Consider the following 27474-nt stretch of genomic DNA (forward strand, 5'->3'; position numbering starts at 1 on the left):
GGTTTCCTGAGACTCCCGGCCGCCGCCACCTTTGTGGCTCCGTTTTACCGCGCGAGTCGCTCCCGGCCGCGACAGCCCAAACGGGTTTTTCGCAGGGTGTCACTGTGAGGTGCGACCAACAGCCTCCGCGCTGGAATCCGCGCGGTTGATGTGAGCTCAGTCTCGCGTGCGGTGTCGCCCCGCCGCTCGTTCTGCCTGCCGCACCTGAAATGGAGGCTGAGAAAAACCTGTTTTGTCTCGTGAGACCCGTGTGACAGTGGAATTAGGGTGGCTTGCCGCATTCAGCGAGCAAACAATGCCATGTGATTGAATGACGTCCACTTAGAATAACACACAACACCACCGGCGCGGCCCTGCTTGTCCTCTTGAGCCCTATCGATTGTGGCCGGGGGGGTGATTTTGGTGATTGTTGAATTGTTAAGGTTTGCTAATGCATTTACATTAATCGCACAGCTCTTGATACATTCCACTGCAGATAGATCTGGTTCCAGGCACAAAAGAATTAACATTCACGCAGACATGGAAAAACGTCTCGCCACCTCTGTCGTAATCACCACTGGTTAAAAGGAATCATTACAGGAGGAAACATTTAACACTCCAAATATGTAGCCAACTATGTGTTATTCGTGGAGTGAGGGTGCAGTAGTTACCACACTGCAATCTGAGTTTGATTTGTGGCCACGCCTAACATCACTGGCAAGGTCCTGGGCCCCCTTCTTTACCAACCTGCACTGACCAGCGTGGTGACGAACGGTCATACAACCCTAATGACTGACACGGTTTGGGGAGGCCTTCATCCAGGAGTGACTTGACATTATTTATTTTATAGGCATAGTAAATGCAAAATATCCACTTATGTACCTAACCAGTCTAAACTAAGACGACAGAATATACAACACAGACAATGCACATGATCCAAAATAATATTTTCTTAAATTGATATTGCAAATGCCAAAAATGTGTCCATTTGTGGAACTCCCACGAAGGTTACTCGTTGCGTGCGTCGTCTCGGATGCTGCCGCCAACGCTGCCGAGTGGGTGGCAAGGGCTGGAGTTGGGCAGCGTTGTCAGGACTGTGTGTGGGTGACGTGTGGCGTGTGTGCCCTTTCACCTGCAGAACCTGGACAGTCTAACGATCCACGTTGCCCATGAGGGGCCGGGCCTGGCCACGGCATTGAGGGTCCTCAAGCACATCGCCTGCCCTCCCCCGCCCATTAAAGGTCCTTGCGACGATCGCTACTAAAGTGTACCTTTTATCCGACTTTGCTAACATGATTATCGATAATCCGATTAGCACGGTTGGCTACGTAAGATGCGAAAGAAGTTCTACACATTCATATGGGATTAATGTGAACATTTGACCTCTAGCCAATTGGTAAACTAGAGATGAGCCACTATCTCAATGCTCATTTTCATTTGGATATCACTGGCTTTTTTAACCTTTGACCCAACTTGTCCACCTTTTAGTTTTTCCTCCGCTGTTGTCGTTATTTGCCCTTGGATCCCGCGCTAAGTTTGCGACCGTCTGCGCCAGCAGGGCAGCAGAAGGACCTGCGCTGGAACCTAGCCGTGATCCAGCTCTTCTCGGCCGACGCTCTCGACCTCTTCATCCGCGTGCTCCAGAAGCTGAGCGCCGTGTTGCTGCAGGCGTGGCGCCACCACGCCGGCGCCATGGCCAGCCTGCAGCGCAGCCTGGTGCTCTCCATCGCCACGTGCGCCCTCTCGCTGCTGCAGGCCATGCTGGCTGAGCTGCTGGGCGGCGGGCCTCAAGGTACCTCGTCTGGCGCGGGGTCGACGGGGATGGCTAGCGGGGACGTTCGTGGACGGCTCATGTCACACGGTCTAGAATCGTAACGACGAGAGAGTTCCGTTTACAGCCACTGTCTCGGTCCACTATGGGATGTTATAGGCCTTCTCGTGCGGTGTCGGTCATGAGGGTTCTTTGACCGTATTTCACCATGGTGGTCAGTGCAGGTTGGTGAAGGTGGCGTGCTCAGGACCGGTTCGGTTACTGCTTGCCACTGTTGTTAGTCATGGCCAGGAGTTGAACCATTGGTTCATAGTGCAGTGCACAAACCACTGCGCCACCACTGGATGTTGTGGTCTCATCTCGCATTAACGCTCTGGCAAAGCGCTCTGCTTTTTACTTTCTTTGCCATGACGGAGAACACCTGCGTGGCTTGCATTGATTTCTGCCGGCGTGAATGACCCCGCAGCGGAGACACGTAAATGAAAAGTGAAACGGCTGTACTTGGTAGGGGTGGGGTAAGGGGGCGGAGCACACTGACCAACCTGACCCCAGTCCTACCCCGAATCCACAAACACCAGCCAACCGATCACTCGTACTGTAGCACGAGCTCCAACCGTAGCCCCATCACGAACACTTGGCCCTGGCCTCCCCAAGTGTTATACAATGACACAATTCCTCTACGTGTCGCAAACAATCTGCCAAACTGAAGTAAGGAATCCCAATGCCGCTCCATGCCCCCGTTGTGAATTGCGTTCAGATGCGCATCTGCGGCCGTCTGGAACGCTCTTCTGATATGCACTTTTAAATTTAGATTGAGAACACATTTCTTAAGAACTGTTTTTTGTGTTTTAGTTTGTTGCCCTTCTCCCGCACCTCCTATTAGCACGGTGCGAAAGAAGTTCAATATACATACATCTTGGAAGCCCCGTGAGAACAGTGTCTGAGGTTGAGGTGCCATGCCCTCCAATCGCTGTACATGCGGGAGGGCGGTGTTCTCCGAGCCACGTGACCTGTTTGACCATTGTGAACTTTACGACGTGTCCCCGGCGCAGGTGGCGGCTTCGAGCTGCGCGACTCGCGGCTGCCGGCGGCGTTGGTGTCGCTGCACACGGTGCTGTGCTCGGTGCCACTGTCGGGCCAGCTGGAGGCCGAGGAGCAGCAGGTGCAGACGCTGGCCGTGGACACCCTGCTGGCCTTCACGCAGGGCGTGGGCGAGCAGGCGGCCGGCTCGGGCGACACGCTCGCCTCCAACACGTGGTCGCTCATGCTGCGCGAGGTGCTCGACTGCACCTTGGCGGCGCCCGAGAGCTTCTACTCGGGCCTGCTGCTGCTCACCGAGCTGCTGCCCCTGCCGCTGCCCATGCACGCCGCGGAGGTGAGGTGCCGCGCTCGAACGTCTCCCCCGTGGTCCTCCGCTCGTCCGCTGATCGCCCGGGGGCCGAGCGAGAACCCCGTGCCCTCTGGGCCGCGGTCGGTGCCGGCCCCTGTGGTGCCCGCTGCGCTGATGCGACCGGGAGCTGCGAGGGCGCGTTTGCATTTTTCCGGTAATCTCCGGCCACGGGTAGAGGGTCTCCACGCCTACACCTTGGACCCTTATCTCATCTTGGTCGTAAAAAATAATAATTCGCACAAGGCATTGAGCTGCTTTCGTAATTGTGTTTGTTACCAAAACAAACGCAGTGGGGGGGGGGGGGTGTGGGGGAGATAGTCAAAAGAATGTCGTGCTAGAGAGGAATGTAAATTTTAAATAGGTTTAATGTTTCCTCATCAAAACAGAATTTTATCTGTATGCGTGCGTTGGCTCCGGTTCGTGGGTCTTGTTCCAAATGGGAGGGCGGGGGCCCTGGGCGCGCCGCACTGTACCTGGATCTGGTGAAGCCATCCCCCCCCCCCCCCCCGACCTTTAGGAGGAAGTGCTCGGCGCGTTATCGCCCGCGCTCATCTTCACGGGGCCGCACCGGCCGCCTCGCAGCCGGCCGGTTTGTCGTTGGAATTTTGTGGACTTTGGCTTGTCGAGGTCCCCGCGTGAAGCCCCCGTTGTTCTTTTACACGCCGTGCCTTGCGCCGCAAAACATCACGGCTGGGGTCGAACAGGTGCGAGCGGCGATGAGGAAAGCGTGATATTTATTAACGCGTTCTAAAGTTCAAACGCCGTTTTAACGTTCTCCTTTTGAGCTGAACCCTTCCTAAATCTTACGCGTGTACCTTCTCCCGGCGAGTTAAGCGCCCCACGCGGTTTTAGTGCCTGCAGGTTATGTTGTTTTTTCGCGCAAGCTCACGCTGTGGGGATGCTCGAGCGTTCGCGGTTACGTCGAAGCACCCGCTCGTGAACGCCCATCTCTCCCGTGTGTAATTTGACGTGCAGCTGCAGCCCCCCCCCCCCCCCCCCGAAAAGCTTTGACTCCGGGAGGCCCCCCGCCCCCTGCCCCACCCCCCCTCAGATTAACTCCGCGAGGCTGCGCGATGCCTCGAGAATGCAGTTTTTCTGCTCGTAAAAGTTATATGCAGAACCCTCCACCAACAAACTTCTGAACCCCCCCCAACCCATGAAGTTTGGCCAATTTTTCCACTGATTCCTAATAATTTGCCCTTCTCACTGCAGCCGAATACACCCAGCCCGAATAATAGCATGTGCCAGCCCACTCGGTGAGATTGTTGTGGAGACCCACTATCGAGACTCACTATCGAGACTCACTATCGAGACTCACTATCGAGTCTCACTATCGAGTCCCACTATCGAGTGTCACTGACTCACTATCGAGTCTCACTATCGAGTCCCACTATCGAGTCTCACTATCGTGTCCCACTATCGAGTCTCACTATCGTGTCCCACTATCGAGTCTCACTATCGAGTCTCACTATCGAGACTCACTATCGAGTCCCACTATCGAGTCTCACTATCGAGTCTCACTATCGAGTCTCCCTATCGAGTCTCCCTATCGAGTCTCACTATCGAGTCTCACTATCGAGTCTCACTATCGAGTCCCACTATCGAGTCTCACTGACTCACTATCGAGACTCACTATCGAGTCTCACTATCGAGTCCCACTATCGAGTCTCACTATCGAGTCCCACTATCGTGTCCCACTATCGAGTCTCACTATCGAGTCTCACTATCGAGACTCACTATCGAGTCTCACTATCGAGTCTCACTATCGAGTCTCACTATCGAGACTCACTATCGAGTCTCACTATCGAGTCCCACTATCGAGTCTCACTATCGAGTCTCACTATCGAGTTTTACTATCGAGTCTCACTATTGAGTCTCACTATCGAGTCTCACTATCGAGTCTTACTATCGAGTCTCACTATCGCCACCCACACTTGTGCAGGGGCGTGGGGAGCAGATGCGATGAATGCTGCAGCTTTATCGAAATAAAATACTTTTTTTCATCAGACTTTAAAAACTAAAAATAAGGGCTTGAATTTCTATTTGTCAATTGGCTTCGGGGAAGGACGATGAGAGCTTGCTCTGGTCGAGGGAAGGCTGCCAAGAGCCAGTCAGGCTCGGTGAATTGACTTCTTTATTATATTCTCCCCCGCGCGTGCATGTCGGGACTTGCAGGTTAAGACCGCGCGTCTCGCTGGGGCTCATGAGAATTAATTTTCTTCAATCGCGGTCGCCGACCCTGGAACCCGATAAGTGGCTCGACACGGCCGCGCCGCCGCCATAATCTGCTGTGACATTGTTCGGCGCGCTCCCCGTTCTCACTCTAACCGTCGGCGACAATAGCCGGTGTCCACCAGGAGTCTGTTGGGTGACCTCGTGCAGGGATTATTGCCTTACATGGGGCGAGAGAGCAAAAGGCCATAGTTGTTGATGGTGGTCCGTCCCTCGGTCTCGAGTTACCACCTGTCCTGGTTTTCTCTGGATTGTCTTGTCCTTTAGGCAGCTGCTGTCCTTGGAAATATGAACATTTTCCTGGGACACTCAAAGTCCGGATTTTATTTTTTGTTAGTTGCATAATAATCCACCGCTTATGACAACGTGTTTACATGTAGTCTTCCACTCTGCTGATATGGTGAAGATATTCTACTTCAGATACATTTGACTGAATTCCCCGCCCATCACCTTTTTCCACTTCCTTCATCAATTCCAGAAATTAGTTTGATTCTTATCTCCTGCAATGTTTTTATCGTGTTTGTTTGTTGCTGGCAGCTTGACATGCTGTGCCTACGCTTGGCGACCACGTGGCGTTATACTTCAAAGGTGGCGACGCTCTATTGGCCCCCGGCGCCTTTTTGGCCCGCAGTGGCGGTGAGCGCGAGGTCCTCTCCGGCCGTGCTCGTCCCACCTGGGTTGGGTCTGATCGTGTCCAGATGGACCGGTTTGCAGCGGCCTCCAACCGTCCGTGTCAACACCGTCGTGCCCCTCGAACGGCGGTCTCCCTCCCTCCTCCCTCCCTACCCACGCCTGCCCGCCCAAGGTCGCTTTTCATGTCGGGCGGCGAGTGGGTTTCAAACTCCGATCCAAGCAAAACACCCACTCAGGTGTGCGGCGTTTGGTGCGGACACGTGCCCCCGGCCTGACCACGTGATCTCTGCCCATGAGGGGATGTGGCACCACTGTGTAGGGACTGGTGCAGCAGTTTACAGATCGTGGGCCTCGGTAACAATGCAGTGTAGATTTACGGAGCATCTTAAAATGCGACCGCATGAACAGTGGGCATGCTTCTGCGATAGAGAGAGAAAAGTATAGGCAGTAGTAGAAAGAGGAAAAAGGGGAAGGTCTTGAGCCTCGACTTGAACTGGGACAGGGAGTCAACAGTTTCCAGGGGGGATAGAGTTTCCATAAAGTGACCTCGCACTGACCAAAGGGCTTTGACAGAACGCCTTGGTTGCTGGAGCGGAGATTGCATGGAGGGGGGGGGAGTAGTTGGTGGTGAGAGGGGAGTGATAGGAGGACGGGAGTGGAGGGGGGAGGTAGGGGGCAAGTTCATGGAGGTTCTTGATGGACTTGTGAGTGAGATCTTGCGGTCGGTGCAGGAATGGATTGGGAGCCAGTGGGGGCATCAGAGTCTCGGGATGATGTGGACTCCTGCAGGGGTTCGGGTGACATGTCTGGCAGTGGCATTTTAGTTGAGCTGTCCCCATCTATAGACTACTCTCTACAAGTAGAGCGCTAAAATAACATCGCTGATGATGTATGAATAGAGTAGTCGTGCGCTCAGGTATGTGGTCGTGCCGGTAGGTGTGGTTGTGTTTTTATTTACGCCTTTTGGGTGTGCTCGCTGCTTCCACTTGGGCTTAAAGGAGGAAAATGCAGCCCAACAAAGCCAATTTCTCTTATCTCAGATCTCGTGCATACCCAACCAGTGTGTCACCGTTCTATTCTATTTTGTGTTTGTAAAGCGCCTTTCACCCAGGCGGGCGGGCCTGGAGGTTTGATTAATTGTCAAGATTCGGGGTTACGATTATGATTTTAAAAATATATTTTTATTCTTAATTTTACATTCTGTCTGATCTCTCTCACTTGCTCTTGTAGCAAGTTCACGAAACAGAACGACAGAGCTTAATATAATGTATCGTCATCGGCCATGATCTGTCCACTGCTGGATGAAGGCCTCCACATGTCGTTGCCATCTGTCACAGTCTCGCGATGCACAACGTTCCACCTCGCGCCTGCACGTGAGCCTATTTCATTGCTCCATCTCTCTGGTGGACGCCCCCTCTCCCGGGTGCCTTTCATTCGTTTGACCATTTCCGCAAGCGGGGTCCGCTCCACCACCGCACACTTGCACTCACCCACGGCCGTCATTCCTTCCAGCCGCACGTCCTGCCCAAACTCTGTGGTCTTCGCATTCCATATCATCTCGCTAACTGGCCCGTAGCAGGTTCGCTGATCAATTTGTAGATATCTGTTGAAGAGACAGAACCGTGAATCGCCTCCGAGTATGCAAGTGTCGAAATCGATGTTAATCGAGGAATGTATGCGCCTATACGTGGCTTTCACCTAGCCCTGTGCGTCTCGGGATGTCCTGCACAAGTTTGAAGCTTGGTTAATGAGAACAATAATGCTATAAAGTCTGTGACGTCACGCTTGTGAGTTTTACGTACTTTCTAACGACGCGTCCCTCCAGTAAGATCACTCAATTATGCTCTTTAAAGTCACTTTCAAGTTTGAATTCTAACGATGGAAGTTGTATTTATTGAAGGCCAGAACACGCAGGCTATAGATCTGACTGCAGAATAAGAGCCACTGGCTCATTTGGTTTACTTCCTCCTGTGAGGGTACCCGAGGCTACGCTGCTTTGTGCTGTTCCGCACGAACGGCCGTGTTTGTGACTACATTCCCATGACCTTCTGCCAGCGAGCCCCCGCCATTCTACACGTGGCCAAAATACACCCAGCCTGGCACAAGCACCTTGGTGACGTCGCCACCATTCAGTGCTAAATGGCTGATGCTGCTGTTGTGACTGACTGATGGGTACCTAGCCGGGCATGAGCAATGTGGTGACATCACTGCCACTCGGTGGTGAATGGCTGCTGCTGCTGCTCTTGTTGCAGTGACTACAGTTGAAGTGTACCTAGTGCTGCCCTGCACTGACGAATGACCGCGTCCCTCTTCCCGTCTCCGCTACGCAGCCCCTGTCGGCGCAGGATGTGACGACGGCGCTGAACATGCGCAAGCTGTGGAGCCTGCACCTGCGGGCGCAGGCGGACACGCTGGCCGAGCTGATGTCGGTACAGGCGGCCACCGGCTGCCAGCCGCTGCAGATGCTGCTGCGCCGCGTGGCCGTGCAGCTGGCCGACCTGGCCGCGTTGCCAGCGCTCATGGTGCTGCGAGCAACACTGCAGCTGCTGCAGTCTCAGCTCACCGCCAGGTACGGCCAGAGCCTGGCTCTCGACACTGCCGTTTACTTCGCGGTGGAATCTCTAGCACTCATCCCCAATCGTATTGCTCACTGCTGGGTGGCGGTGGTGGCTGCTGCTGCTGCTGGATGTGACCCAGCGCTATGAAGGCAGCAGCGAGTGTTTGTGGATCACCGCACAAACGTTGTAAAGCTCCCTTCATGTGGGCGTTGAGGATGTGGAGCCATACCCTGCCTCGCCAGGAGAAGACAGTCCAGCAAGGGGACTAATCGCCATCTGTTTCCATCTCTACGGCCTCCCGCTTATATAATGAATGCTACTTTTTGGCTAAAAACGTCTTAAAGTAAAAACCCAATGCAGAACCATCCTGCTCTCTGACCCAAAATTTGAACTCCCTCGTCTTGTTATCCGCTCGAACCCATTTACATTAGCCATAGGCTCTCCCCTACAACCTAAAAACTTTACTCCACTCCCCTAGGTCGACTGAGCCTTAAACGAGTTCCCGGTGCTGCGTGTGAACATCGCCACTGGGGAGACGATGGCAGCCGAGGCTTGTTGCTGACCACACCACCCCCAGTGCTACTCGCTTACAGCACTTGCCCCAGCATTCTGTGAAGGCTACCGGGGAGATCTTTGTCTGTGTGTGCGCGTTGTCTTTGCAGTGAGAGCGTGGGTTGTCTGTGCTCGCCGCTGGTCGCCCGCGTTCTCGGCTTCCTGGATGCACTGGTAGCACACGCGTCCTGCAAGGCAGCATTCCTCAGGTGCCCCCCCACTCCCACTGCTCCTGCTCGATGATTCGCATTTGTAAAAGTTTCTATGCGGTTCCAGGTCAGCAATCTGTGAGATCAACCAGGCATGTGTAGCAGGAAGTGACTTTCATTGGGAGTAAAAAAAAAAAAGTTACATCCCATCTGGCCGCCTGTGGTAAGATCGCTCGACTCCCAGTCCGAAGGTTCACGAGTTTGTAAAATCCGGTTTGTGGTCAATCCCCACCGATCATTGGCATCCATGTGGAGTGAAAAAGATTGATCCCACTTGGTGGGTAGTCGGCAGCATTGTTACAATGGAGGGTCACTGCTGCTCATTGTCTTCATTGGCGTTGTTATTATAAACACAGGTGCAAGGTGGTAGAGCGCTTGTGGGAATTGATCGAACCTCGCAAGTTACGGCGCGTGTACCCGTTAGCATTGTCGTGAATGTAGTGCCGAGAAGCTGCAGGGGTTTGGTGAGCCCAATGATGAAATGGACTCGATGGATGGGCTCGTCGTCGTTACGTTCCCCCCAATTGTGCCACCCTGCGGGGTCCCGCAGCATCGTGTCGGGGAGCGTGAAGGGGGACGAGCATCTGACCGAGATGCTACCCGCAATGCTCGCCATCCTACGGGCACCAGTCGACGGTTCCGTGCACCAGCAGCAGGCGCAGGACTGCGTTTCCTCCATCCTGCAGTCGCTGTGCGATCAGGTATCGCTCGCTCGTGGTCATGCCTGCTGTTGCTGCTAGTGGTGCTGCGAGTGGTGCTGGTGCTGCTGGTGGTGGCGCTGTTGCTGCTAGTGGTGCTGCGAGTGGTGCTGGTGCTGCTGGTGGTGGCTCTGTTGCTGCTAGTGGCGCTGCGAGTGGTGCTGGTACTGCTGGTGGTGGCGCTGTTGCTGCTAGTGGTGCTGGTGCTGCTGGTGGTGGCGCTGTTGCTGCTAGTGGTGCTGCTGGTGGTGCTACTGGTGGTGGTGCTATTGCTGCTGGTGGTGCTGCTGTTGGTGGTGGCGCTGGTGCTGCTCCCACATGAAACCATTTGCATACAACACACACGAGTACAAAACATTAATCCGTACACATGCGATCCGATGCGTGAAGAATTGATTTAGGTCTATGCATCGTTGCATCTCTATGCCCCAAACAAACCTTGGAGCCCGAGGCATGCGAAGTTATGTTTGTGGTTGGTGAAAATCGCCAGCGATGATTTGCCATGAAGCTGCTCCATTGTATCTTAGCTTTCTGGTTCTCTTCAGCAATTGCTTCACTATGGAAGGCTTGGAAATAACAATGAATCGCAACAACGGTACAATAGGAGTAGTAAAAAGCATATGAAGTACATGTGATAAGGATCTGTGGGGGTGGCCACAGAAGCCTCGGAGAGAGTGGTTAATTTTTTTTCTCAGCAACATCTTTGCTGAGTGTCAAGACGTCTCGTTCAGAAATGAGCCTTACCATTTGGCCATTTCCGCTTGTGCGAGCACACCAGAGTGCCGGGACAGAACCCACGCACGCCAAGGAAGAACGCTGATATACTGTATGGATAAGGCGATGACATGTTTGCTGTGCTGCCTCTTTACAGGCACCACCCAGCCACCCCCGTAGGTGCGGTGTCATGATTCCCTTTGCACAAACCACCAGTCGCGATCTACAAATCCCACCCGAGTCATCGTGTGCTTTTCAACATCGCCATCGGCGTTGTTGTTACCATCGTTTCACGAGACATTTCTCACCATCTTCACCACCATCATTGTGATCATTGTTTTTGTCTTTTATCGCCACCACTTCCCCCGCAGGACATCAGCCTTTGCCCGAGCGTCTCGGGTGAAGGCTCGGCCGCTAGCCAGGACTCTCCGCTCCTCCTCCTCGCCGCTAACAACAACGTGCCCTGCCGCGACGCGTTGGCCCCCGCTTGCGACGCGCTGCTGGAGCTGCTGGGCCGCGGTGGAGAGCCCGCCGGCCGCGGCCTGTTATGCGGCCTGCGGGCCCTCGCGCTGCTCGCCGACCACAGCTACGGCCTCTACCACGTCCGCTGGTGGGTGCCGTGAGGGCGTCGCCGTGGTGCGTGGGGAGGTGAGGCCGCCGCCTGGCCCCTGGGTCGCGTTGGGACCTTGGAAAGGAGATCGGCGGCTTTCGTGGGGCCGGGCTGGCTGGCATGACGTGCGCTGTGATTTGTGTGATTATGCATCGCGTCCGTTTTGTCCAGTGTGCTTTTGAAACAGACGCCTGGTTTGCATCCGAGAGTGACCCATGCTATTTTTTGCGGCAACTCTTTTGTGACGTATGTATATTGAACTTCTTTCGCACCGTACGTAGCCAACCGTACTAATCGGAGGTGGTGAAACTACGTAAAAGTCTTTCCTGTGGAGCGTTTGCATTCGCAGCTTTACCTTTCCATAAATTATTTACAGTGTACTTCACCATAAAATTAAGTATTGAGGCTAAAGGTTAAGGTTTTGCAGAGTCAAGGTTGTAGCGGACACACAGCAGGGCATGAGAGGGAGCGCATTGCGAGTGTCAAAGCAGGGAGCCAGGGAGCACGTGACTACCGAGCGTTAAACAGGAACCTCGAGCGGAGGGATGAGCCCGGAGAACAAGCAGCAGCGCTTAAGCAATTTGGAAGGGGGGGTGGAAATTGGCATTAAACAGAGGAGGGCACGGGGACGAAGGGGTTAATAGCAGGGGTCAGAAGGCCCGGGGCCACGTCTGCTAAGTAAGAGAGCCGTGAGTGCTGCTGCACGGCGGGGGGTGCCTGCCTGGCTGGTTGAATGACGACGGCTGGGGGGGAGGGCGTCGTTAAGAAGCTTGGGCACTTTGCCGGGAGGCAGCGCGAGCGTTGATCTCGGCTGCAATCCGATATGCGAGGGTCGCGTCGCTGCGACGCTGAGCACACGTGGGGGGGCGGGGGGGTGGGAGTGATCCGTGGTGCTGCGCCGCCGCGCTGGCGGATGACATCACGCTTATGTGCGCCGCGACGAGCAACGTTTAACCACTGGCAGGGACTTGGATTGTCGTGCAATTTTGAGGTTTCATGCAACATCTGACAAAAAAAGGCAAAATATTCAAATATAGGATCACAGAGCTTGGGCAGGTTTTGGCACTGGTTCTGACTGCCTTCCCGCTTGTCTGGTTTTCGTGCCTCTGGTGCGAGACCTTTTCGTAACGAGTTGTACGGCGTTTTGAGATGCAATTTGCATGAATGACTGCGCTAGATACAAATAAATATATTATTATAAGCAGCAATGCAGTGAAGATAAATCTAACCCAAGAGTGCAGCACTGCATTAAAGAGACTCGGCTCGATAATGTCTATGATGCTACATGTTACAAGTTCTCGCACAAATACATAATATTGCTGTGAGCAAGCATACGTTACTGTTTGTACAGACTTTGTACATCCGACCGCTGGAAAAGTGTACATTATTTCAGGGCTGCATTCTGCCAGGGTTAATGAAATAACTATTTCTACGATGTTCGGGAAATTCCCCCAATTGTTTGCATCAGAATATATATTGTTTTGTTTATGGGCAGGGTAAATGACGAAAGTAAGAATGTTCTTGGTCTGTGCTCGTACAGCACTGCCAACACATTTTTCCAAATAGAATTCGAAAATGTGTGCTTGGTTTCAAGAGTTCGCGTACCGTGGGGGCGGGTGGGTGAGCGGGAAGGGGGGTGGGCGGGTGGCCAGGGTGGGCGGCAGCGTCGAGCCGTGTACGTGGCGGTGCGTGTCAGCACGCCCCTGTGGCTTCGTCGCGAAGGGGGGGGGGGGGGTGGCGTAGGGCAAAGCCAACTCGCGCTTGCGTCGGCAGAATGGTAATCCGCAGGTGCGGGGCGGTCGCGGGCAGGGCCGCTGTTTTGTATGTAAACAACGCGACTCCGAAGAAAAAACCGGCTGGGGTTCTCTAATGGGCGAGCAGGGTTAGGGTTTCTCGCGCGTGCGCCGTCTTGGGCTGCGCGCCGTCCGGCGGTGCCACCGCGGGCGCCGCTCTCAAACTCCGGCACCGCTTGGCCATGCTGCTGCCCGCCGCCGCCACAAGCAGTGCTACTCCTGAAACCGTCCACCGGGTCGATCGCCGACCCAGCTCTCCCCACCCACCCACGTGGACATACAAACGTTGCCGCCTTCAGCAGCAGGGAATGGAGTGTTAGCAAGAGCACACGCGCCCTCCATGCACCCTGTGAACACTTTGCATGTTGCGCATTCACCGCTACACAGCCGCACAGCTTGCTCCCCGGGCAGGGAGTGGGAGGGAGCCTGCGATAATTACAGACTGCAGACGGCCCGACTTGTTCGCACTCTCAGCCGCTGCCTCCTCACGGGGCAGCCAGGAGAAATTTTAATCAAAGAGATTTTCCTAATATGCTCCACACGGACGCGTTAGCGTCGATTACGGCGGCACCCTCCCGACTGGGCGGTTTGGGGAGATTGTCTTCGTAGCCCCCAGCCGTGGGTTCGTTTGAGCGAGCTGGGCTGCCGAGCATGAATAGTGGGGGCGGGGGTGGGTGGGGGGCTGGGAGGGTAATTGTGAGCGGCCGGGATGGGCGAGGAGACGCAGATGCGGCTGATAGCGTCACGCAGGTGTGCCCCAGGCCTGGCGGACCAGCGTGGCACATAATGGCAGGATTTGCCGTGTAATCAGGGATGTACCACTGCTTGGATTTTTGTGGTTGTGCTGGGTAGCTCTTCGATGTGCGCTGGAGATGTGCGGCGCGTTTTTTGGCACTATGTCCGGCGTTGCACTCCCAGCGCGTCACGCCGAACGGCACGTGGTAACGACCCGAAAAAATACGTCGCGGAGCGAATTGGAGATTTGCGCAGGGACCCGGAACATCGGGTGCCCGGCAGGCTGCCGATGATTCTCGTGCCAGCCGGCATCTTTCAGTGCCCACCCCATGCACCGGGATGCCCCCAGCCCAGCCTCAACATCGGTGACATTTGAACGTTAGTTTAAACTTTAAATCACATCCGTGCGAACGTTCAGCTGGCTTAGATCATTGTGTAAGTGTTTGAAGGTGGTGGGCTGAACGCGCCTCTGTAAATATCAGAGCTGGGAGGTGCGTGCTCGATGTGCGACATGGGTGAACCCTGGGTCTTTGGGGTGGGCGTGGGTAGCGCGCCGTCATCATGTGACTAATCACCCCCCCCCATCATCCTAACATTACAAATGAACGCCCCTCTGTGACACACTGACAAACGTGAAGGCGTTGGGTTCACAGAGGCTCGTGCGTCCAGTTTTGCCCATCAGATGTTGAAGCCAGACACTGGCGCGCAGTTTTTGGGGACACGTTCCAGACAGGCGCAGAGAATTATAACACAAGGGCCCGCACGTATTATCAGCGTGGCGGGAACTTCAGTGATGGAGCCATCTAAAGTTGGTGTTCGCTTGTGAATCCTGGGCAGTACAAAACATTCATATTGATGTTTAAAAAAAAATGTTTTAATCATTTGTACCTTCATGAGGTCATCGTCCTAAACACCAGCGATGATCAGTCCACTGTTGGATGAGAGCCGCCCCATTAGTCCACTCTGTGAAGCACCAGGGATTCGTGTGCACGCGCCTGCCGCCAGCAGAGCCCTGCGTTGGTGGTGACGTTGGCACAGCCTTGCTTGACGATGGCGCAAAACAGCACCAGCAGAAGTGGCAGCAATTGTGGCGGCAGCAGCCGCGTGAATGTCAAATGCCGGGGAAGGTGCAGCGATTGGATAATGCGATGCAGAGAGCGAAGCACGAAGGGCATTTTGAGTAACAGGATGCCTTGCGCAGTGCAAAGACAAACAGTAGCTGAATAATTAAAGTAGTAAAACATTGCTTGACTGCTCCAAGCACAGTGCAGCAGCCATAATTGTCGGGTGGAGCTGCGGGGGGTGGAGGGATTGAGCTAGGTGAGCGTGGGTGGGAGAGAATGGAGGGCAAGGAAGGGAGGGAGTGAGTGAAGAGGGAAGAGGAGATGGAGGGATAGGATGGATCCTGGGAGGGAGGGAGGGAAGGGAATAAGGGAGTGAGTGAAGAGGGAAGAGGAGATGGAGGGATAGGATGGAGGGAGGGGAGGGAATAAGGGAGTGAGCTGTGTAATGGCTACAAAAAATATGGCCCACTGCCCGAGGTGGGTTGGGCAGGGCTGGCAAGGGGAGGGGGTGCGGGGGGAGCTTGTTACCTGTGGCTGAGTGGAGTGGGGGGCGGCGGGGGGGATCTCTGGGCGGCAGCATCAGCAGCAGCTGGGTGTGGGGGCACTCACGGCCCCGATGGGCGGCGGCGTTTTTTATCTCGTGATCGGCAGGAGTGGCCCCGAACTCCGTGACCCATCCCTGAGCATTCATCACCTGCACGTCTCGCCACACCCCGCTCGCCATGCCTCATTTACTTTTGCACTCCCGCTGCGGCCTCCCGGGGGAAAATCGTCTGTGTGCAGAGAAACCTGGTAGGTTTGCCCCAGCCAGGCAAACGCTTCCACAAATAATAGCCCCAAAAATAGTCACGGCTGCTCTATTTGTCGAGAACACGGGATGATCAATTGTGCAAACCGTCGTGTGGAAACATCACGGCGGGTTCGGCTGGGTTCCCCGGCATGAAGGGAGCGCGATGAGCCACCCTGCCACAACAAGGACGCTTAACACGATGGCCGTGATCAGCGGTTTGCACTCAACTCACTGAATGATGTTTACCAAACATTAGTTCAACGTCTTGGCTTTAATTCACAACACGTCTTTAAATCCAAATCTACTTGTATAATAAACACAGGCCGAATTTTTCGTCATTTTTATTAATTAATCCTCTTCATGGGAGATTAGAAATATACTGATTTTCATTTTGCCAGATGCTCAGGGGGTCACAACGCGTCGGCAGTGAAACAAAGCAGACCAGCGCAAACCCGTCGCTCCCCATTCCTGAGCTCAGCTGATGGGTTTGCCACGTGTCCTCTCGTCATCTCGCTGTGGATTCTGCTGCTGCTGCAGCCGCTGATGCTGCTGCAGCCGCTGATGCTGCTGCAGCCGCTGATGCTGCTGCAGCCGCTGATGCTGCTGCAGCCGCTGATGCTGCTGCAGCCGCTGATGCTGCTGCAGCCGCTGATGCTGCTGCAGCCGCTGATGCTGCTGCAGCCGCTGATGCTGCTGCAGCTGCTGTAGCTTCTGCTGCTGCAGCTTCTGCTGTAGCTTCTGCTGCTGCAGCTTCTGCTGCTGCAGCTGCTGTAGCTTCTGCTGCTGCAGCTGCTGCTGTAGCTTCTGCTGCTGCAGCTGCTGCTGTAGCTTCTGCTGCTGCAGCTGCTGTATTCTTCTGCTGCTGCAGATGCTGTAGCTTCTGCTGCTGCAGATGCTGTAGCTTCTGCTGCTGCAGATGCTGTAGCTTCTGCTGCAGCAGATGCTGTAGCTTCTGCTGCTGTAGCTTCTGTTGCTGCTGCTGCTGTAGCTTCTGTTGCTGCAGATGCTGTAGTTTCTGCAGCTGCTGTAGTTTTTGCAGCTGCTGTAGTTTCTGCAGCTGCTGTAGTTTCTGCAGCTGCTGTAGTTTCTGCAGCTGCTGTAGTTTCTGCAGCTGCTGTAGTTTCTGCAGCTGCTGTAGTTTCTGCAGCTGCTGTAGTTTCTGCAGCTGCTGTAGTTTCTGCAGCTGCTGTAGTGTCTGCAGCTGCTGTAGCTTCTGCTGCTGCTGTTGCTTCTACTGCTGCAGATGCTGTAGCTTCTGCAGCTGCAGTTGCTGCAGTTGCAGAAGCTACAGCATCTGCAGCTGCTGTAGCTGCTGCTGCAGTTGCTGTAGCTTCTGCTGCTGCAGTTGCTGCAGCTGCTGTATTCTGCTGCTGCTGCATTCCTCAATGCTCTTCTGGATGCCGTCCACCCACATTGCGCTCTCATCTGTATGGCCTCGCCAAATTGCCGTACCGGGCCGCTCTCCAGTTGCCTGAGGCGGACCTCCGTCTTGCTTTGCTGCACCGCGGTGACGTGTCTTGGTTGATTTCTAACGAGTGCAGCGCATTGGTAATTGCGTGCGATTGCGCGCGAGTCCTCCATGTAGATGACAGATATTCGCCCCTGCCTACCTGCGCGTTATGTTCCGTGATTTCCGGTGATTAACGTTTGTACGTGTGTGTATGTTGAACTTCTTTCGCGCCGTACAAAGGCAACTGTGCTCGTCGGAGGTTTTGGGCCCTTGCCACGCGCAATGCGGCGCCGCCGCTTGGTTAAACGTTTAAGCGCGCAGTGAGAGGGAGAGAAACTTATTTGGTGACAATAAAAGTTGCTAGCTCAAGCCGTGCCATTTCCCCCACTGTAACAGCATCTTGCCTCGGTCGGTTAAAGGCTATAAGGGGGATCTTTGTCTTTTTGCGTCTGTCCACGTTTCTGTGTGATTGTGTCCTCCCGCTCCCCACGCAGCGCCCTGCGGAAGCACCCCCACGCGCTGTTCGGGGTGGTGCGCGGCGTGGCGATGGCCGCGACGCGGGAGGCGCCGGCGCTGGCGGACCACACGACCGCGCTGCTCTCCGCCCTGCTTGAGCTGTTGCGCCCGCTGCTGGGAGCCGAGCACGCGGTAATGAGCGCCCTGCTGCGTACGCGCTGCACACACGCTTGTCACGCGCTGCGTACACCCTGCATGCACCCTGCACGCATGCGACACACACCCCTCGCTCTCCCTGCGCACTCCCTGCCACTTGCAAAACCTGAACTGAAATGGAGCAGGTCTTGCTGAGCTGCCATCTCCTGGCCAATTCATAGCCTGGCGGATTTGAGACTTTCACAAATCTGAGCGATTTACTGGATTCACACCGGTGAGCCACTGCATCCAGCAATGAACCCACACCGTTCCTGTGCACCCACTGTGTTCTGAAGGAAGCGGTGATCGAGGACCACTAGGTGACAGAGTTTAAACATGGGCTTGGCCACACACCTGACACACATCCGTCTGCAACACCGTGGCCACCCTCGTTTACTCACCAAAGCTATGCAGGGAAGGGAGCATCTCTCGCGCTTTCTTTGGCTTTCCGTATTTATTTTTAAAGGGGTTCTGGAGGCAGAGGGGGTGGGGGGTGGTGTACCCAGTTATCCTAAAGCCAATATTTTGAAGACCCTTTTTCCCTTCACCGTTGGGGCAGCGAGGGCACGATCAGCGCCTCATAAACGGGAACCCGGAGCACGCACATGGCTCCTGTGAGACGAGCATCGAGTCTTCCCGCCTCCCCCGCCCCCGCACGTTCAGACGTCGCGAATGAAAGGAGCGCCGCCCCACAGCCGCGAGCCCCTCGGCTCTCGACTGATCCTAGCCGTTGTAGCGCCCTGTGCTGGGAAGACGTGGGGTTGTCCGCGTGGTCAGCGACATGGGTTTTGCAAACAGTGGTGGGGGTGGAATGTGCGCACGGCTTTGTCGAACCCCGCTGCTGTAAATGGATGCGTCCGTCGGTGATGTGTTCCTGCGCCAGGGGTGTGGCGGAAGATTTGTGAGAGAGGTTATTAAAAAGGGGGTGAAGAAAAATTGTTGGTTAAGCTTACCAGATCTTCGTACGCCTTGCCCTTACAGACTCGCACAAAAATGCAGGCCTCCACGTATGTGCGAGCTGCTTTGTGTGTGCGTGCGTGTGGGGAGCCATGGAGCAGCTGTGAGTGCGTTTCGCTCTGAACGTGGCGATCTGCGTTCGATTCCTGCTCGCAGCCAACGTCAGTGGTTGAACATCTGAACCGGTCTTGGGCACATCCTGAACGTCGACTGAACTTAAAATGAGCACCACGCTGTGCGGTTTGCACATTTCGGCACTGGGGGGACAAAGGCAGCCAGGCGTGGTGCTGGCCACGCCCGGCACACCACCTCCTCGTGCGCCACGGCGGCCTTCTTAGGTGCTCACGAACAGCACTTGCCCCAACAGTCTTTGTAGGCTACGCGGGGGATCTTAATTTCGCATGTGCTTGTATGTTGGTAAGTATGCTGATTGGGTCACTTCACTTATATGCGCGGTACAGATTGGCTGGATCGCCGCAGGGCAGGGCGCATTGTTGTCCACGTCGGGGTGCGCGCTCGTCGAGCGCTAATTCATCGTGCAGCGTTATTGAAGAGCCACGTGGAGGGTAACTAAAAGGACGCCTCTGGCCCCAGTGACAAGCGAGAACCGCCCCACTGGTGCAGTCCATTTTCGCGGCGGCTCCTCTGTTTGATTGACGTTGTTAAAAGGTCGACTGCAAAAGGCTTTTTGCTTACGCGCGGTAATAATAATACTAAGTAAAAGGTAATGACATTTTTCTACCGTGAAGCGTCGGGGAAACTGCTGGGAACGCTGAGCTGTCGGCCTGGGGGGAGCGGAGAGCGACGCACATCGATGACCCGACGCACTGCGCCGGTTTTGACTTTGGACGTGTTTTTCCCACTTCCATTTATTACTTTTTCTCAGCACAATTGCTGAGCACGGGCCCAAAATGTCAAACGGCCAGCAACGTGTGACAGTCATGTCAAAATTATCCTTTCCCCAACAGTCTGTTAAGGTTGTAACCTGGGGAATCTTTTTCTTTGCGTTTGTGTGGTGAGCATGTGGGAAAATCTCACACGTAGACTTTCACGGCCAATTCCACGGCACATAATTGGTTAATCTTGGGTTAGATTATGTAGCTGTTATGCGTTTATTTTGAATCTGTAACCCTCCACCACCTGACAGCCAATCAAATCGGGTTTCCACGTGGTCAAATGTTCCTATTAATTTGTTTTTTCAGCAAACCGGAGGAGCCATGTTGAACAGCAAGCAAAGTGTTGACAATTTGAAATGAAGTTTCGCTGGAGATTGCATCCAGCATCGCCAGGTGTTGACAAAAGTTCATCTCTCGCCCACGTGTGTGTACGTGTGGTTGTGTAGGAGGTACAGTGGTTGGTGCGCTGCGCTATGATCCCAGTGAGCAGAGTTCAATTCCTGCTCACGGCCAACATCGGTGACGATTATATTAACCAATCATGTGCCCCCGCTAGGTCGACTCAGCCCTAATTAAACGAGTACTGGTGAGACCAAGGCGGGCAGGCGTGGTCGTGGCTACCCACCCTCATCCCCTTGTATGTTGAACTTGATGGATGCATGTTGAACCTCTTTCCCACGGTATGTTGCCAACCGTGCTAATCAGAGGTGCGGGGGAAGGGCAACCAACTAAACATAAAAAGCACTTTGAAATAAATTATTTTCTTGTTCTGTGCCGCCCCTAAGAGGTGCTCGCTAACAGCACTTGCCCCAACAGTTGAAGACAGTAGGCGGGGGAACTTTGCAAATGGGTTCACTTGTGTGTGTCTGCGCGTGTGTAGGTGTGTGCGCGCTCATGCAGAATCTCCAGTTTTTGTTTAAGTTGTTACTCAAGTTTTTAAGTCTGCATTCGGCTGCTTAGCCTGAGGGGTGTAGAATACCTATGTAGTGTGGTGATCATACCTACACAAACTGTCTGAATAAAATGTACACTTGTAAAATGTCAATTTAATCCAGGCATCTCCATGTGCCATATGCCTATCGACATACTTTGGAAGTACCTCGACATGCTGTGATTATACCCACTCGCACTGCCAGCATATGGAATACATGTGCGTTACCGATCGCGCGATAGTTAGCGTGCTGTACTACGAACCCAGTGACCGGAATTTGGTTCCCAGCCATGGATAATATCAGTGGCGAGTGATGTCGGAACCGGTCCTAAGCTTTCCCTTGAACAAACCCGCACTGAGCAACATTGTAAAGTCTGGTCAAACAACCCAATTTCATGACACCGTTTGGGAAAGCCTTCATATTGTTGATGCATGGCCATGCCTTATTATCGTTACTCTTGCCCGTGGCACGGGTGGCTAAATAATAATTCGGCGAGCTGCTGGTGTGCCCAGCTCACCGGACTTCTCCAGGATAAATAAAGATTCAGATTTTGGTGCTGTGCGGCCACGAGTAGGTGGATTTGCGAGGCTTGCGTTGCCATCCCCCAAGTGTGCTGCTGGCTGAGCGCTTGCGGCCGCTCTGCATCGCTGACGGATAAACCCGACTCGTCGGATATTTATTTTTGTCAGCTGGGCGTGGTGGGGATGCGTGCCCCTGCGATGCAGCACTTTGTATGTGTGTGTTAAACTTTTTTCGCGCAGTACGCAGTCGACCGTGCTAATCGGAGGACGCAAGCATTGGTGGATCGTGCAGAGATTTGCGAAACTCCCAAAATCCCACCGAGTTGTGAGATGCAAGGCCGGAAATGGCTGTATAGCAAGTGGGATTATGAACCTTTCAGTGTGTACCGTTTTTTGGGTGTCATCCATGTTTTTATGGGTTTTCTCTGGGTACTCTGGTTTCCAAGATCTGCCGTAATGTCGCAGGTCAGCGTACTGGACTCGCGACCCAGCGGTTGCCGGTTCCTCTCCATCTCCCGGCGTGGCAGTTGAAGTAACGTAGGTGGCAACGTTCTGAAATCCCCTCCGCTGCCTCTCCACCCACAGTACAAATGGGTTCACCACAGTCTAGGATAGGCAGGTCGCGTGCGGTGGGGTAAATTGTGGGTCCGCCTCACCCCTTCCAACGTGGAAGAGTAGGCCAAATACCCTCTATAGTTTGCTCTAGCCGAGGCCCTTCCCCCAGCAGTGATGCCAGCAAGCAATATCAGGGCTGCATCTCTACATTTTACTCCGCTTTCTTCCCACAATCAAAATAAATAAAATAAAATAGCAGAGAATTCCAAATACAGGACGATCTTGAGATCTGGTTTTGAGACTCTCCTGCAAATATAAATGACCATTGTTATTATTTTAAGCTGTGGGGATTCAGCTGACAATCGTGTGTTTATCGCTGCGTGTAAGAGGCATTGTGCTGTGTGTCCGTCTCAGCTGCAGCTGCCTCCCTGTAAGAGCACCCGGCAGCCTGCGTGCGGCGCTGCTCCTCACGCCCCTTTGGGGGTGGCTCGCTCCAGCAGAGGTGCCACCCAGAGGTGACTCGGTGGCTCAGTGGCTCAGTGGGACCGATACTCGATTTGCTTGATTATGGCCCCAAAGCAATTCCTATGAATGACATTTGGAAGTTTAAATCAGGTGATTGGCCTCTGACCATAATCGCCCGGAATGCACCCGGTCCCATCAGATCTCCAAAGCAAGCAGGGATGAGCCTGTGCTCGGCTTCCATTCACACCCTGGTGTGTGCGAGTTGCAACGTTCTTGTGTGCCCATTCCGTTCATCCGTTTCTCAAATCAGATTCTCTCGTCAATTCGGGAACTTCCGGGATGGACAATGGATTCCGTAAATGATCATCGTCGCTATAAACAACTCGATAAACTGAAGAGATATCAGAACCACTCCTGTGCCAGTCTCACCCGACCGCCCCGGCGCCGGGCGACCTGTCCTTCCTCCAGGGACACGAGGGCGAGGAGGCGGAGGGCGAGGAGCACGAGGGGAGCTCTGCTGAGGCGACGGCAACGGCGGGGGCCGCTGCGGGCACCACGGCGGGCGCCGCGGCGTGGGTGATGAGCGTCGCCGAGGCGAGGCAGCAGTTCCGCTGGGGGGAGCCGCTCGGGGTGGAACACCCTCTCGTCCAGCTGGAGAAACTCGTCACGGTAAAGGCAACTACGGTAAAGGCCATGGTACATGGCGGGGGGGGGGGGGGGGGGCAGGGTTCTTTCACTGGCGGCCAGCAGGACCACATGTAGCCCGTTCGGGCTCTTAGAGTGGCCCGATGAGCTATGTACCGCCAAGGGATGTGGCTGCCTAAGTTATAAATAGTTAGATTGTTAAGATGAAATGTTAACAAGGGATAGACAAATTTTCAGGCAAGCATCTTGAAATTAAAATACGACAAATGAGAACTGTAGATAAGACAAACAGATCCGTGTGATGATACAGATTAACAAGGGGTAGAGTTTAGAGGTCTGGAAGTAAAGAGCTAGATTTGTGAGATGAGAGCGCAAAACATGAGATAGAGATGAGAGATCTACTGACCAGAGATGAGGATTTCGATTTAAAGCTTTCGTGACTGCAAGGATTCATCTTCTTTGGTTCTTTCGGTAAAGTCACGTAGAAATAATAATTTATTATTTTATTCTCATTCTACGTGACTTTACCGAAAGAACCAAAGAAGAGATGAGGATTGTTGAGGTGAAAGAGAAATAGATTTGAGTTACAGATTAATCGTCACATGTACAGATGGCATGACTTCAGGTGACGTCATTATGTCTGTGACGCTAGGATAGCATAACGTCATGTCACGTGACCTACCAGTGCTCACGAGTTTTATATCCATTACCATCGCTTGGAATCGCCAGCGGCAACGGTTGCTGCACACAGCGTCTTTGCCTCGTTCTGAACAAATCTGTGTTGGCTGCTTTGCCTGCCCATGTTTCACGCTGCACATAAATGTAAATGAACTTAGAACCAAAGAATATGTAAATAACATGTTTGTTTAAATGTCGCAGTCAATTTATAGGGATCAATCAGAATGTTTGTTTCTAACATTTGCATGCATCATACAAAGCTTCTTGCTTCCTTATTTTTTTTACTAGAATATGCTTCGAAATGCACCCAAACCATGAGAGATCGGCCGTCTCGCTGGCTGCGTGGGGTCTTGTTTGAAGGAAGACCCGTTCCAAAAAAGCCACGGCAATTCTCGTCTGCTTTTCAGGTTCCGTCGTGCTTCCTAGTTGCACGCGGGCCTCTGACAATTCTCCGCTCGGCGGTAAAGCTGGCGCACCGCACCTGAGCAAGTTGTTGCACAACGAGGAACTTGCCAAGTAGGATACGGGGGGGTGGGGGGGGAGGCATCGGCAGCAGTCACTGTTGCGCAAATGTGTCCGGCGATGTTGTCTAAATCGCAATTACAAATCGCAGAATGGGTTGCTTCAGAGTAGAGTTTGTACGCAACCGATTGCGCAACGATTCAGTGGCGCGCGCAGCCAGGTTGCGTAGCGTCGACGCCGACACTCGGCGGTGGTGGCCGTGCGTGTGCTCGGGGCGCAGGACCAGGGCAAGGAGGAGGAGGGGCTGCTGGAGGGGCTGCTGGAGGGGATGTCGGCGCTGCGCCGCACCCTCGACTCGCCCGCCGGGGCCCTGCCGCTGCCGCCGGCGGACTCCGACGTGCCGCCGGAGCCCACGCTGCCTCCGCCCGAGAGCCTGCAGCAGATGTTCACCTCCAGGTCCGTGTCGTCACCCCCGCCCGCCCTCCCCCCGCACGCATGCAGGGGCTTTCTCTGCGCGCTCGCGTTTGTATTTACCCCCCCAAATGCAAAACGTCATTGGCCGTGATCGGCCTCCTGCTGCCGAGTGATGGCCGCCCTAAGCTCTTGCCGCTGGCCAAAGACTTCTTATTACGTGACCGTCCTGGAAAAGATTGCTATTGAGACTCGGTGAAGTTCTTCTTGCTGAAACAGAGAACTCAATGTTAGTTGTGATCATCTTCATACAGTACATTTTGGATGTGTATAGCATCTTAAGTTTTGCCGCATTTCAAGACGCTTTGAAGAATCAGGTGGGCATGCTTGTATTCTAGAGAGAAACAGGCAATCGATGGTAAACATCGAGATGTTAAGCGTGGACTTGAACAGGGGCAGGGAGTCGACACCACGGAAGGCTGGGGGAGATTAAGTTCTGGACAATTTGGGGCAGCAGAGGAGAATGAGCAACCTCCCTCTTAAGTGAAAGGTGACTGCCGATCTCAGCAGAAAGCTGGGGTCAAGGTTGCATCTAAAGGAGTAGAGTGAGATGAACAAGCAGAGGTAGTGTCTCTGTGTTGAGCTTCTTTCGGACCTTACGTAGCCAACCGTGCTAATCGAAGTGCATAGAGGGGAATGGAATGAGAAGTAAAGTACTTGGAAGGGGAGCATAATGCGATGGGGAGGGAGGAGAGCAACCATGAGAGTCTCAAGACTCATTGAGACGATCGTCTGTTTCCTTGACGCGACGAGTTTCGCGACTGGCCTGCGCGCTGTGCTGTCCCGCTTGGCCCCACCGAGCCAAGTGCGGCTTGAGCAATTGTTTCACTTCTGCAAGATTGATGTCTTGTTTTGGACAAGGTAACACCCCTGGGACTACCTCGCAGACACGTGGCCTTTAATTATACACACCTGCAGCTCTTTTTCGGCAGTTGCTGACGCCTTCTCCCCCAGGTGACACCGCTCCGGCCAATTGGAATTTTGCCATTTTTATGCAGGACGCGGCGCGCCTCGAGGTGCCCGAGAAACACGTGAAGCATCCTTCGCGTTTGCAGCGCGCGAAGCTGTGAGATTTTTGTGACGTCGTTTCGGGTGTTTCAAATTTGTTTAATTGATCGGTGACACTAATGGAAGATCGGTAACACGCAGAACTCGCCGCGATCGAGCGAAGTGCTGTGTAAACACGACCAGTGAGTGGTGTCTGAGCTTCTGCGTCACTGCACACTCTTTTTAGTGGTGTCAGCACTCTGTCTCGTGGTATTAACGGGGATCGAGGGGAGTGGGGCTGGCCTGGATGGTGTTGTCTCTGGCCGCTGTTATCCTTTAACCTCTGCCCCGACGCCCCCTTCCCCCCCTGCCCCCGCAGGACCGTATTTGTGCTGACGGAATCTCCGGACGAACGATTCACCTCGTCGCCTTTCCTCTCCTCCTCGCAAGTGGAGGACATGGACCTGGAGATGGACATGGTAAGGGGGGGGGGGGGAGGGCCTTTGTGCACACGTTGGGAGATTTTATTTATTTTGACACCGTTGCCATGCAAGGGCCCCAACACCCAAGACGTCCATCGGCCAGGGGCAATGACCTCTCTGGCCTACGTGAACACGGAAGCACCGCAGAGGTGATCTCCAGACTCCATGGCTACAGCGAGTGGCATGAACACTTTGTTCAGCTCACCCATTCACTTGTTCGAAGGCTGATCCGTGTCAGGTCTTGAGACAACCTGCTGCATCGACGTCGATGGTAGTACAGCAAATAGGCTGCTGAATTTAGAGGGTTATATCCTTCTACTCCAGTTAACTTATGGTACGCTTAACACTGCACACAAGGAAGTAGCCAAACGTTCCAGCCAGTACTCACTTAAAAGAAAGTCTTGGGTGACTTTCATGATAATTTAAGTACGTTGTTATTGGTGTCATACATTTTTTTTATATTAAACTATGCTGCAGGTGTGAGGTGCACAACTTCATATTCTCAAACTTTTCCAACGTGCAGACCCAAAAATCACGTAAACGTTTAAATGTCCCTGGGCGTGCTCACACGGTAATGGTGACGGCTTTCGCCGCCTGGCAAGTGGGCCGCGAGCCGCCCTCTCGCCGCCAGATTAAGGCGAGCCGGTTTGGCCGGGCGTCCCCATCCACCCTGCCCCGCACCCCCTTCCCCTGTGGAACCCGCCCCCCCCCCCGTCGCATTCCGTCCGCCACGTGTAACAGATACCCGCGAATTACAATGGCCGTGACTTCTGGAGATGTTTCGGCAGGAATGCACCATTGTGACAAGGTGTACTTGTAGCGACAGTGAAAACAAAATACGACCAACTTTAAGCCGCAACTCCAAAGAGGGAGCTGCCCTATGGAGTAAAGCCGCCCCCTCGCCCTACGGGGGGTGGGGCGGCGGCGGAGATGCGTGCAGCGAGTCTCGTCAAAGGGGACACGGCGGGGCTCGCTTGAGAGCATTCGTACGTTCTATCATCGGTTCCAGCGCCGGCCTAAGCCGAGGCTTTGCAGAAGAGGGGCGACGCATCTTGTGCGTCGCCGTGCTTGCCGTGTCGCCCCCGCGTCGGTTGGGGGTCACGGCACCCCGACTCAAGGGGCACGTGATCGTGGCGGTGCGTCAGAGTGATTCGTAGCTGGCGTGTTCATAACCGTGGCACATCCTTGTTTGTGCAAGACGCCCTCAGTCACCGAGGTCGGATTGACGTGTGTGTGGGGGCGTTGGCTTCTTAACATTGACATATCTCTTGTTTTTTTAAAGGATTTTATTTTAGATATTTATTAAAGCTATGGCGTGATGTGGTGCCCTGGCCTTTGGGAGTAGCTACTTCCGTGAAAAGTCTGCCTTGGTGGTGGAGCCAGGCAAAGCCATCACCTAACAACAGGAAGGGAAATAACCCCACTCTATTTAGTTTATTAAACTTAGAACTAAAACTTAGAGCCATTATCGATCGACTGCTGGATGGATGCCTTCCCACACTATGTAGGTCTTGGAGTTTATTTGATCGTACTGCACCACGCTGGCCATTGTAGGTTGTTGAAGGCAGCGAGCATAGGCACGGAAGCGTAGAGG

General features: G+C 54.0%; 1 protein-coding gene across 3 annotated transcripts in view; it reads left to right on the forward strand.

The window, feature by feature from the left end:
- VIRMA (vir like m6A methyltransferase associated) overlaps positions 1–27474 on the forward strand; it is a 57097-nt gene that overhangs the window by 21744 nt on the left and 7879 nt on the right. For 2 of the 3 annotated variants that reach the window (XM_032957782.2, XM_032957784.2), the window contains exons 15-25: positions 1118–1220; positions 1538–1771; positions 2803–3125; positions 8336–8574; positions 9226–9324; positions 9875–10025; positions 11108–11346; positions 17673–17826; positions 22624–22839; positions 24221–24396; positions 25778–25877. In XM_032957782.2, the coding sequence (XP_032813673.2) occupies positions 1118–1220; positions 1538–1771; positions 2803–3125; positions 8336–8574; positions 9226–9324; positions 9875–10025; positions 11108–11346; positions 17673–17826; positions 22624–22839; positions 24221–24396; positions 25778–25877 (2034 nt within the window). The remainder of the gene's footprint in view (positions 1–1117; positions 1221–1537; positions 1772–2802; positions 3126–8335; positions 8575–9225; positions 9325–9874; positions 10026–11107; positions 11347–17672; positions 17827–22623; positions 22840–24220; positions 24397–25777; positions 25878–27474) is intronic. The other variant, XM_032957783.2, reaches the window with a different exon arrangement.

Source organism: Petromyzon marinus, chromosome 20, assembly GCF_048934315.1.
Source record: "Petromyzon marinus isolate PM22_M1 ecotype Great Lakes invasive population chromosome 20, UKy_Petmar_22M1.pri1.0, whole genome shotgun sequence".
Lineage (NCBI taxonomy): Eukaryota > Metazoa > Chordata > Hyperoartia > Petromyzontiformes > Petromyzontidae > Petromyzon > Petromyzon marinus.